This window comes from Pleurodeles waltl, chromosome 12, assembly GCF_031143425.1.
Source record: "Pleurodeles waltl isolate 20211129_DDA chromosome 12, aPleWal1.hap1.20221129, whole genome shotgun sequence".
Classification (NCBI taxonomy): Eukaryota; Metazoa; Chordata; class Amphibia; order Caudata; family Salamandridae; genus Pleurodeles; species Pleurodeles waltl.
Window position 1 is genome coordinate 79,278,519 of NC_090451.1, and position 13,403 is coordinate 79,291,921.

Sequence of the window (13,403 nt, forward strand, 5' to 3'; positions counted from 1 at the left end):
CCCATTGGACCAAGAATTGTGCTTGTGATATCTGTTTAGCTTCCACAGTCACATCTGCAAAACAAATGCGGCATTTAAACACAAGCGAATCCCTAAGAGTTATGCGATGTGCATAGACTACAATAGCATTTGTTTGTAAACAAAATAGGTTGGCTATTGTTTTTGCACTATGTAAGGCGTGCCAGATCCTCCCACCTTGGCAGCACGGAGTGTGGAAGATGCATGTAGGCTGATGGATGGAGGAGAGAAAATGACATGATAGTTTAATATGGAAAGGCAATGGGATGGGAAAGGTGTGCCCTAAAACAAAGACCTCCTGGAGATGCCCCATGTTAGTGAGAAATGGGAGTCTTCTGGTACGTCGGCCATAGAGGTGTGTGAAACAACTCGTTTTTTTTTTTTATTTTTTTTTTACCCACAAAATTATGCTTTTAATTCATAAAGATGTTTGACTATCTCTTGTGTGACTTGTTTCGCACCAGGGCATACCTCACATAAAAGAAAAAATCGCATTTGATGGAGGTGGCGGGCCTGGAGGGTTTTCAGAACTGGGATTACATAGGCATTTCCACACTGGGCGACGTCTGGGGAGGGTCACACATGCGGTCCTTCGAAGACCTTCAGAAACACTTTTCATTAAACAAGACACAGTTACACCGGTATCTTCAGCTCCGCCACGCCGTCCTAGTGCATGTCCAGACAGGAGACACCATACCCGAGTCTAGCCCCATGGAGGCAAAGGCATTGATGTGAGACCTGGGCAGGGGAGGTGTTTCCCAGATATACCGCACCCTAACCACCGACACTGCTGGTTCCCTGGGGGGGCTCCGCCAAAGATGGGAGGGATGGGTGGGCCCCATGGAAGAGATGGACTGGGCAGAAGCACTGATGGCCCCGCGTGCCCTTACAATGGCTACTCGCTTCCGATTACTACAAACCTACTATCTTCATACAGCCTGTCTCACGCCCACCAAACTACACAGAGCGGGCCTCCGCCCCACAGCGGAGTGCCCCCGTTGTAGGAACCCTGTGGCTGACTTCTTCCACATGGTATGGGCCTGCCCAGCCATGGTGACTTACTGGGAAGCTGTCTTGCAGGAAGTCTCTGGGGTCTTACAGGAAGATATAGAGAGGGTGCCTTTGCCCCTCCTTCTGGGAGTCATGGGAGACACTGGGTTGCGGAGAACAGATCGAACTTTTCTAGGGGTGGCATGCCTGGTGGCCAAGAGGGATATAATGGCGGACTGGAAGGCCAGGGATGCCCCGGCACTGACTAAATGGAGACGAGGGGTGGACTGGTGTGCACAGCGTGAAAAACTTTTATATGAGGCCAGAGGATGCCCGAATAAATATAATAAGATATGGGGGAAGTGGGAGGCTGTAGCAGGCTTCTAGATTGCGCATACCTCTCACTTATAATGTGCTGCTGGGGACATGGGTTCGATCATTGTTCGGTGCCCGTTGGCATCGTGTTAACTGTATGTATCATTGTTTCTTGCAAAATCAATAAAAACTCTTTATCAAAAAAGAAAAGAAAAAATCACATGAGATATTAGCAGGAGACTGGTTCAAGCAGAAAACTTCTCTTACTGAAATATTTTCTGCACAAACTAGACCCCACTGTGGAAAAATAATGGAAGGTTACCTAATGCAAAACTTCAGAAATGTGAATTTAACTCCGGCCTAAAGTTTGTAGGTTAAAGAAGGGTGATGGCCGTGCTGGTGTCGGGGCCAGACTGGATTCTGTGTCAGGTAGTTTCCCAGAAGGCTCATCCACCTCAGAATTTAGGTGATAAGTTCAATAGATCGACACTTGGGTAGAAGTGACGTTTGGTAAGAGCGATATCCATTACACGTGTCTCAGTTCATGACTTGACCACACCTCTTTCTCTGTTTCCCGCTCAGGGATTCTTCCGGCGGAGTCAGCAGAACAACGCCTCCTACTCCTGTTCCCGCCAGAGAAGCTGCCTGATCGACCGGACCAACCGCAACCGCTGCCAGCACTGTCGCCTGCAGAAGTGCCTGGCACTGGGTATGTCGCGCGACGGTGAGTCCACAGCGTTCAACGGGAGTTTGAAACAGCATGAATGGGTACTGAGCTCCACTGCACCCAGGCACATTAGCAGTATGTCCCAAAAAGGCCAGATTGCCAAAATATCTACTTTTTAGACTTCAGAGTAGTTTATGGCCAAACCTGCTTTTATTGTCTTAGATGTGTGTGTTGATTATCAAAAAAAACAATCCAAGTATTAGCCTAGTGCAAGACTATCACAGCTCCACTCTACAATTCATTCACAGCCACCCACTGTCTAAATTCTCTCAATTTTGCAATAAGCCGCACAGCGTCTGATCCTAAGTAATGTCCGCACTCAAGAGTGCAGTTTACAACCGGGGATTGTGGAGCACAGCGTGTACAGCGTGGAGAGGGTTGCAGCAGCTTGCTGGTTACTATTAAGGAACATTAGTGTGTCTCTGGGGTGTCAGGTACTTGGGAAAGGATGGGGAGCTGCAGGGTAGGTTGAGGTTGTCATAGTGTGGCCTCAAGTGCTGGAAGGGTTATGTATCTACTGGTTGTGCTCTGTATGGGAGGTTTGTTGGAGCACCACAGCTTTGGGTTCACCAGGGCCATTCAGTGGAACAGGACAGCAACAAGAAGGTTAGCATTAGAGCATCTGTACGTCCCAACCGCTGGAATCTGGGTGAAATCGTGTCCGCTTTGGGGCACACTTGCACAGGTCTACCGACCACTGTAATACCTCTGTGTGGGTATGCTGTGTCTAAGGTTGGAGGGCATGGTAAGACTATTTATGGGCATAGTACTGCTATCATTACAAATGTTTTGGGGAATTAGTCTATTGGTCGGACTTTCCAAAGCCTAAGTACTGAAAGACTCGGATGTTGTGCTTCAATAATTCGGGTGGGTTGCGTAGGAATGTGTTTGTAGGAACCAGACTACACAAATGGCGGAGTTACGGTGGGTCAAGGTGAGTTGGAATGGATGAGCGGGTCGCCATGCGCGAATGGCATCGGTTCCAGTTAGGTCCGGGTGTCTTGGGATGTCTCTGTAAGACTCCAGTATTGGAATGACTGGGTTAGTGTGGTATAGGACAAGAATGTGTTGGTACAACTCTACAAGGCTTCATTATGGGAGGGGCCAGTTTATTGTGGTAACACATTAAAGTGGATTCTCGCAGCTATGTACAGGCCCCTATGTTAGGCAGGATTAAAGTTCAATTGGCAAGATTTTGGGAAAGCAACTACTTGAATATTGTCTTTGTTGAAAGTCATAATTGAGGATGGGGACTGGTACGACCGTATAAAAGCCTAGCCTTGCAGTGATGGCATGCATTAGAATTAGAGAAAATCTCGACGCCAGTGAGTTTGATCCAGTACTGGAGTGGTGGAGTTTCCTCAGTTCAGAGTTAAGGTAAATTGCTACGGCTTCATGCGTGTTCCAGTACTGGAATGGCAGAGCCAGGAAAGGCAAGGATTAGGGAAAACTGTTACCCCTATTTTGGAGACGGAATACTGGAACAGCAGAGGCGCTGTGCCCCAGCACTTGAGTGAACTGACATATGTCTTTAGTGGTTTCTTCATCTTTAGTGGCAGAGTTGCTGCAGGTGAGGATATTTCTGATTGGACTGTACTGTGCTTGTGCCCTGGCACTTAAAGGGACAATGTCTTTTTGTCTAGAAGGACAGAAGTTGTTCTGCTCTGCATGTCTCTGGTCCTTGAATACCACTCTCAGCTAATCTACCCTCTATCATTGCAGCTGTGAAATTTGGCCGAATGTCCAAGAAACAGCGTGACAGTCTGTACGCAGAGGTTCAGAAGCACCAGCAGACCCAGGACCAAAGCGCCACCAAGGAAGACGCTGAAGGCCTGAGCCGCGTCTACACTACCAGTGTCAGTAGCGGTATTTCTGACCTCGATGACATCAGTACCTTCTCCGACGGGCTGCTCTTCGACTTCCCCCTCACCCCTGACACCGGGAACTCCTATTACAGCCTTGACCTATTGACGTCGGCACAGCCCTCCCCTGACCAGTCCAGCCTGGACCTTAATGATATCAAGATGATCAAGCAGGAGTCCCGCTATGACCTGATGCTGCCACCCGGCGTCTTCAGCCACGGCCTGGAGGGTGAACAGTTGACCACCGATGATTCAGTAGGGGAAATTGGTCAGTACCAAAAAATGATGGGTACTTAATACCAACATTGCCCTATCATGTAAGAATTAGCTTGCCTTAGTAAATGTATGTTAAAAGCATTTCATAAACTTCCCAGGGTCATGTTTGAGTGAGATGCTGTAATTGAAATTATACCCTGGTGCAGTTTTACTTGCCCCTCCCCTTAGACAGGGTAGTCTCCTGTCCTACTGAGATAGGCAGTCGGACTGTATTTCCCATCATGTAGAGACCCTTCAGAAGCCCAGAGGAAGCAAACCTGATCGATGGCATCCTCCAGAGGTTGTCATTGATTTTCATGGGATGGCTTGCTTTATTTAGTGGTATGTGGATACAATAGCCATTCTTTTCGACTTTCTTCACTACCATAGGATCCCACCAATCCGTAGCGTCTTAGCTTCCAATCTTGTTTATGTTGAATATCCTTCCAAGACAAGTCCCTCCCTTTTGTTGGGTGTTGTAGAGGACGTTGGGGTCATACTTAGCTTAGGGGTGTCCCACCAAGGGCAGTAGAATTTGTTTCATCCAGGTGACTTGGGAGGCTTCTTATGCAACTACTTAATTATGTCAGTTCTACTAGTATGTTCTTGAGAAGGATGGTGCAGGTGCGGACTGTCCAGGATTTCGTAGTCCTACCCAGGTATCCATCCTCTTTGTGGACACACCACTTAGCATTCCTCCACTTACAAGGTGACATATTTAGAAAAGAAAAATTGTATTGTGAAAACAGAGAAAATAACCTTGATTGAGGCAGCAAATAAGGATTGCGTAAGTTAACAACCAAGAGCTTCCCTGGCATGTGGTCTTAGGTAGTGCTGTTGTTTTCTTTACACCTTACATCAAGTCAACGTGCACTGAACAAAACATGGCCATTTATCGAGGAAGGCACAATTATATTGGTCCTGTTTCCTTGAGATATGTGAGGTTCTTCTTTATTCGCCAGTCTTGAATGTGACCCCCAATGGATAACATTCACCACTACTTTCTCCAATAAAATAGATCAGATGCCCCAAAAAGTAATCAAATTGAGAGAATTTAATAGAATTGGATGTTCTCTCGTTTAGATATGTTCTTTACAGGTGCGTACTGCATGGCATCTAACCCCCACCAGGAGATGTTAAACACACCATATTGACCTAAGGAATGTTTCATGTTGGTCATCTCTCATGTGCTTGAGTCATTGAATTGTCTGCATTGTGGATCCCAGCACCAGCTACCTGAAGTTTTGTGCTTGCAGGTCTGCTCAACTTGGGTTACTCCCCGAAAACCCCCTGATAATCTGGTGCCTTCCTCAAATCATACTGACATAAAATGTCATTCAATTTATCTCCTCATCCAGATCGTGTGGCCCAGAATGTCATCAAGTCCCATCTGGAGACAAGCCAGTATACGACGGAGGAGTTAAAGAGACTATTGTGGAGCCTTTACTCGCAGGACGAGATCCGAAATTTGCAGAGCAAGGTTTGCATTCTATGTTTTTGTTTTTTTCCTGACATTGTAAACATTATCTATACCCCATCAGTAGAAGACTGATCATTAGTTTGGCAAATTGGTATTGATCGCTATTAAAGGGCGTTTGAGTAGGTTTGTCCCCAGTGGGGTTCAAACCTTCAGGTAGCGAAGTGTTGAGGTGTTGGGGTAGGGATGCTCTGCGATACCGTTGAGCTAGATCTCAGAAAAGGGAAGAAGCGGCAAATGGGTGAGGTGGGAGTCATGGGGCAATGATGAGAAACAAGAGAGTGAGGCAGAACAAGGTGGATTGGATAGGACAATGTCAGGTGAGTGAGAGAGGATGGGTGAGAATGTGGTGAGCTATGCGAGAGGGACTGGGAAAATACAAATGCAAAAATAATTGTTAAGTTAAATGAAGGAAGGCGGAGACATGTTTAAGAGAAGAAGGATGGCGGATATAATGATGAAGCAAGTTTGGAAAGAGGAGTGGCAAGGCTGTTGAGAAGGAATGGGTGAGTCAGCTCAAGGGATGATGCATGGTGGGCGAGAGGGAAGTGGTGAGTTGGGTGGAAATGAAGTGGTGGAGCAGGGATAACAGGAGGTTGCAAGGTTAGAGAATCACATGGGCGAGAATGGGTTAAAAGAAAGGAGTTGGGTACCGAGGGAGAGGTATTAAGGGTTGAAGCATGATTCAGAAAGAGGTAATGTGCTGAGAGATGTGCAGGTGTGAATGGAAGAGGCTCCAATGTTGGTAGGGGTGAAGTGGGCATGTTAAAGAATTTGAGGAGTGAGAGGGAAGGGGTTAGGCTGGTAGAAATAAATTGGTGAGGAGGCAGCAGAAGGTGAATGGTCAGTAAGGCGAGTGGAATTGAAGGCGGAACAAACCTAAGGGGAAGGCTGGAGTGTAGTGAAAGATACGCATTATGAGGGTAAGAGGAAGCGGTTGAGGCGTAAAGGGTGATGTGGATTAGAGGAGGTAGTCTCATAGAAGGAGTGAGGCTGAGAAAGAATGAGTTAAGCATGGTGCATAGCTTCATTGTCAGGCCGATGAGGCAGAAGGAATGGCTGGAGGGCTGAGGCTGATGACGCGGCAGTGGCAAGGCTGATGCGCAGAAGGAATGAAGTAGTTGAGTCATAAGAAGTGCTGCTGATTATGAGCTGGAGAGGATGAAACGGAGGAGGCGGCTGGGGCGGGAGGGAGGAGGTGGCTGGGGAGGGAGGGAGGAGGCGGCCTGGGCGGGATGGAGGAGGCGGCCAGGGCAGGACGGAGGAGGCGGCAGGGACAAGGCTAGTGGCTCACCTCTTGACCTTTTCATGGCCACTTTCTGATGATCCTTTTTCACCCACAGCCCTGTGAAGTCATGTGGCAGCAGTGTGCCCTGCAGATCTCCAACGCCATCCAGTATGTGGTAGAGTTTGCCAAGCGCCTTGACGGCTTTATGGAGTTGTGCCAGAACGACCAGATCATCCTCCTCAAAGCAGGTTGGACCACTGAAAACCTAATCCGAAATATATTCCCATAACCACTGAGCTAAAATAACGTCTGTTCCATGAAGTAGATGACAAATCTCAAGTGCCCTTTTAAATATAATTTTCACCACTGAAGCACTACTTTATTTACCTCACAGACCTCCTGCAGGTTGCATCAAGGACACATTTCAAGATATTCATATAAGAGAGATTAAGATGGCCAGGGTGTTCCAGATGTGGGTCTGTTGCTCTCTGTGACACAGGAGCCAAGCTGTACCTCAATGTGAGGCCCAATTAAGCCATATCCACCTTGTGTGAAACCTTGGGGTTTCTTATTTTGCCTTCTTAATGGGGACTAGCTGGCAGTTCAGGATAGACTGTTCCCATGAGGAACAGGGTTATGATTTGCAAAAGGTGGGCCCTGTCTAGAGTGGCACAGAGAGCAAAGAAAGACTTTTTGTAATGCTACACCTAGTTCTATGAAGTATTTTTAAATGATATTTAGGACACAATATGTATGTCAAATGACATCCCCTTTAGACAATATTCTGACAAACACCCTTAAATGGCACACTGTTATCATCTTGAGGCCGATGGTACATTAATGGGTTTTCTATCACTTGTTGAGTGCTCGTCATTGGAATGCTAACAGAATGGACGATAAACAATTATTTTAGGAATTTTACTGTGCCCTACAGCTCATTATATGAAAACTATAACATCTGATCGGCGGGTGTTACTCTACAGGTGCATCTTCCACTTGGTTGCAACTTTGTGATGTTTCAGCAGGATGAAGCTATAGTTCTATAAATGCTCAAGCTTTGCCTATTGCCCTGAAGCGAGGGTCCCCAACAGCAGTCACTAGGGACTGGAAACCAGGAGCACTCTGGAGAAAATGTAAATACTTTTGAGTGATAACCCAGTCGTCACTTAATTTGGCACCGTAGCCCAGACTATACTTCAGTAAAGACCCACTACCTGAGTTACATTCCCGAACCACTAGAAAGGACCCATCATGAGAGGAGTTTGAACTACCGGAATAGCCTATGGTAGAAGGCCTTAAACCAGTTATACTATTTCACTCGCTGCAGGCAGAGTATCTTAAGTTAAACAGTGAGAAATCTAGAGTGAACCAATGCGGTGTTGGGGCAGAAGTCCACTATCAGCCCACATTATTTTGATTGAAGCTCCCAACAGTCTACTGTTCTAGTTAAGCATTATCTCCCTCTCAGTGGTTATGGGCCCAAGCCTTAGGTGAAGATGACTAGCGTGCGACAGGGGGTAATTTACAGAAGTTATTGTCCTTATGGTAATGCTAATAAGGCTATTAGCACTCCACCCTGAAAAAAAGCATAGCAGGAACCTTAACTCACCAGGATCTCTTGAATAATAACTACTCAGCCCCATGGCACTGCACTGTCTGTCTATACATGGATGTCCGGCTGCACTCCTTTGCCTTTCTTTTTGTTTTTCTTTTTTTTTTATTGTAGCTTTTCTTCCTCTGTCTTACATCTCTAACAATCTGTAACATGAGGAATTCTAGAGTGATCCTTTGTTTGATCGCACATGCTGTGGTTTGAGATCTGTTGTGACAACATTCACAGCCTAGCCACTTTAATAGTTTATATAGCAGCATTATCCTGGGGCATAAACATTAAAATACTTGACAAGGTAAATTTAGAACTAGGTGACACCATGAGTATCACTGCCTGGAAATCTAGAAAATGTGAATCAGATCCTGCTGCCATGATCTACGTTGGCCACTCATGCTCTAGCTGAAGGTTTGTTCAGATTTTACCTGCTTGAGGTGCAATATCAAAAACAGAGGCCACTTTTGTTTCAGTAGCCATTGTTGCCTTGGTCCTTGTGAACAGCCCCTTTAAATCAGCAGTAGTGCGCCCCAACAGCACCATTGTGCTAATCACTGTCACTAGGTGATATATTTCCCTATACTTTCTATTCCTTAGTTTCTGATTCTGAAAATCCAACTTTCCCAGGTAGAACATTATGCTGAAAGATGACAATTCCAGTGTAAATTTAGCACACCATAAGGCAGGCATTTGCCAACATATTGTCTGCAAGTACGCTTGACATTTGACTCTCCCTGCCCCAGTCTTGAACGTCAGGATATTGTCAACATACATTATTAGCAGGTGTTATCACCCTCCATGGAAGATCATCTTATCTTCTGCTAGGCTTGGTGGACTAAGTTGGATATAAGTAAATGATAGTTACAAGTTAGCTAGAATATGTCCTCATACTAGCATATATTGCTCACACTACTCTTTTGTTCTTATAAGGACAGTTCTCACCAGCTTGAACCTTGTGGTGACTGCTCATGGAAACAGTTTGGAACGAGTCATAACATAGGAAAATTCACACAAAACTATTTACACACAACATTCCTCATTACTTACCACTAAGGTCATAAGCAGGCAAAATACACCTAATACTTGTTGAGTGTGCTATTTACGCTGGTGTGGTTTTGACCCTGTTATTACCTCAGATGTGTAAATTTTCTGAGAAATGCCTCAGTTAGTCTGGTTTTCCTGAAATGCCCCAACTGTTAGACACTATATTTAATTTCCATTAGTGTTCTCACAATCCCATTGAAGTGTCCAGCAAATGTTGTCTATTGTTATTGAAGAACTCACTCCTGCCGGTTTTCATTACTTTTCATTGTCCCTTTGTGTTAAAAAACCTTCGACCACAGCACATGCTGTATTCTGTCCGTGCTGATTCCTTTCTTCAAGCACTTGTTAACGGCATTCATGTGCTGGCTCTGATGATAGGCAGGGCAATATGCATGAATGCAAGTACATAGAATTGTAACCCATACAATTTGCACATAGCAGAGGTATATTAAATGTAACCATGACATACATATGAGGTTGTAGCTCTGAAATACAGTGATGCATTATATGTAGAACTGCAAATATATAACAACAACTGAATATTTTTGGAGAGAAATCATACAGTGAAAGCACTGCCTAGGTCACTTGGCATCAGAAGATGTAAATGTTTTCCTTGTTGACATTTCCCAACAAACAGTTTTATGCTGTTCTATTTCATGTCCCTCATAATCTGTCATGAGTAAGCATACTATGGTGAAATGAGTAGAGTCTTGTTGCAGTCATAAATAAGATACCTAGAAAGTACCAGGTTGAAATCCTTGCACTCCTTTCTTCATGTTGAAACAGTCTCTGGAGAGATGGTGGAAGACAGATGCAGGCACTGTGATATCATGTACAATCAGATTGGAAGACAGATGCAGGCACTGTGATATCATGTACAATCAGATTGGTTACGCACTGGTATGATGTCCCAACTGTTGGTAGCAGCTGATAGATTTTTTTAGGATTGTGTAATGACCGTATAAGAAGAACATATGCAACAGCCCAGATGTTTGTCTTAAAAAGTCAAACTATGTGGATACTTATTGCTCTATTGAAGTCCTAGAGAGTTCAAAGTTCTTGAATTATAAGATATTTTCCCATTCTTTCTCCCTGTTATACTGAGGATTATGCAATTAATTGATACAGTTCTGTACCAAGGTTATGTTACCTGGCTGCAGAATTGTAATTTACAAAATTAAGAAACCGAAGTTCTGCTACTGGATGCTCCTGTGATTAAAATATGCAGCCCTAGACAAATCAGTGAATCACCTTTATTCTCCTTTCTATCACCTTGTAAAATCAGGACCATTTAAAATAAGGCTAACCTCAGTATTCAACAGTTTATATATAAAGTAAAAGTCGATAATACATTTTATGTCGTCACTGTGTACACTTCCAGTGTCTTTTGAAAGCCCAGACATAAGAGGTTGGGACTGATCAATGCAAGTATGGATTCCAAACTGGACTAAGGTGAACTCCTCATACCGATCCTCGCTGGAGAATCCTTAGGTGAGCTGAGGCTGAGCTGTAACTTTTCAGGCCTTTGCTTTTAGGATTTTAAGTCTGGATTGAGAAACACAAATAAACACCTGAATTTATTCGAGACAAAAGTGAGGTGCCTCTGTTGGCACGAGGAAATGTACTAGTGAAGCACCATTTTGTGTGTGTTTATGCTGTTTCTTGGCAAATCCCTATAATTGTGTAGCGTTTTAATGAGCGGTTTAGATCATTTAAAACTATAATTGGATGATTCAATTAAGTAAAGTATGTGTATCTGTTCTGTGTTCAATCATCTTGTAATAAGTTATGCAAAACTGTTAAACATAAATTTATATTCTAGTGCATCTCTTCTAGATTAGAATCCATGTTAAGGTTTAACCTAAACCCTGTTGACATAACAGATGTGCAAGCCTAAAAAAGAAGTTTGATTTTCCTGTCGAGCAGTTGTAGTTCAGACTCCCCAGTCCTTGCTTCTTGCCAGGCAAATCCTTTGTCACACTAGGACAATATGGCTTGGGGAATGTATTTGTTTGTTTGCTATTTTGTCAAGCAAACATTCACCCTGGGTCTTCCTGGATGTAATGAGCACATGGGCACCCACTCATACAGTGCAGAAAATGAGCTGGAATCTGTAGAGAATAATTGATGACAGAGCTGGAGGAAGGTCAAACACTTGAAAAATAAATGCACTTTACAACATTGTACATACAAAATTAATTGAGATTCATGGATGCAAACTTTGCATTTCTACCTCAGGTTCATTCACTGTGGGTCCAGTTTATTCACTGTTCAAATTGTAGGAGCTGATATGTCTGTGAACTAGAAGGACCAGAGCTGACTGTCTTCCCTTAAGTGAGATAAAGGAGGGCCCTCAGGAACACACACTTAAGTTAATGCTAATTATAAAAAAAAGTTAGACCCTGTTACAGCTGAAGCTGACTTATGGGAGTCTCTTCCGTCTCTTCTCTGTGGACCAGAATGCATGGGCTGCTTTAACGCTGTTGAGTCACAGCTGAGCATTCTCTTGTAGCTTATGTTAACACCTCTGCGCTCGTAGCTACCATATTAATACCCCTGCACGTGTCCCTGCTGCAAAAGCTTCCAAAGCCACAAAAGCATGGGTGACTAACATATAGGCTCCAGGACTCCAGCAGCACCAGCTTTTAAGAATATTAACTGGCTAAATGAATGATGAACATTTAAATGTGTCTTATGACTATCCTAACGAGCTGGTCTAGCTCCTGATTTAATGATCAAGTGTTTGAACATGGCCCTTTGTATTACTACTGTACTGTCACCCATTCTTAGAAAACCAACCTCCATTGCCTGATGGGTAAATGGGGATGGCATTTGCAGTGATACAGCCTGGGCACAACAGTTTCTCTGTTTTTGGCAACTTACCATGTGTCACTGCTAGGGCAGTCCTCTGTCTGTCGGATTGTAAGCACAGCATCTTCCCACACACTTCAAGGATTGAGTGACGTGGTCCATACCACCACAGAGGTACCACTATCTCAGATTTGTAGCACATCTTTCCACACTCTGTTAGGGGTATTTACAACGGTAAATGTACACAGGCAGATGTACTACTCTTACACATTTGAGTAATTGTACTGGTCTCTGCGATTCACAAAATCCAATTGCAAAGTTACTCATAAGTGTAGACTTGCATGTCTCCACCCCATAAATGGCATACATTTGCCAGTGTAATGTTGCTACTGCCAAATCAAAGTATACCAAGTCCAGTACCACACAGTTGAGACCACTGATACTGCAACATTCTCCCACAGAAAATAATGTTGGTAGAGACTTCAAATGAAACCCCATGTGAAAAACAGTCAGATAAATTAAATGCTTAAAAATGCTTAAAATGCAAATAAACATAATTTAATGGTACAAAAATATATACAATTAAAATGTGTTTATTTTAACATATTTCAATACCCTTTGAATTTAAAAATTAACGCACCATGAATTGTTAACGAACTATAATGAAGTTAGTTTGAATTCATTCTGTACATCACTTTTGATCATTATTAATACATAACATGTATATTTCTTGACAAAGTTGGGATTTATTTTCTTAATAAATCTTTAAAAAATGTTAAATTAATATACTTCAATTTTTTTTACATTTGCTCTATGTTTAAAATAAACATATACATTTGGATTAATATTGAACATATAAATATTTGTACTTCCTTTTTCAAGTTTAATAAACTTCGTAAATTTTCCTTATACCTTACCATATAGAGATCTCTGCCCTGGTGGTGGAGATGTCCATGTGATCATAAACACTGGTCTGTTCCTTTGTCTCACATTGTTAGCACAGCATCTTCCAATACTCTAAGAGTTTGAGTGACCTGGTCTGTACCACTGCAGAGGCCCCACTCCCTCAG

General features: G+C 43.6%; 1 protein-coding gene across 1 annotated transcript in view; it reads left to right on the forward strand.

Moving 5' to 3' along the window:
- LOC138267840 (nuclear receptor ROR-beta-like) overlaps positions 1-13,403 on the forward strand; it is a 142,181-nt gene that overhangs the window by 102,292 nt on the left and 26,486 nt on the right. Inside the window, exons 3-6 of the mRNA XM_069217054.1 lie at positions 1,906-2,047; positions 3,773-4,180; positions 5,526-5,647; positions 6,988-7,120. Coding sequence (XP_069073155.1) covers positions 1,906-2,047; positions 3,773-4,180; positions 5,526-5,647; positions 6,988-7,120 — 805 coding nt within the window. The remainder of the gene's footprint in view (positions 1-1,905; positions 2,048-3,772; positions 4,181-5,525; positions 5,648-6,987; positions 7,121-13,403) is intronic.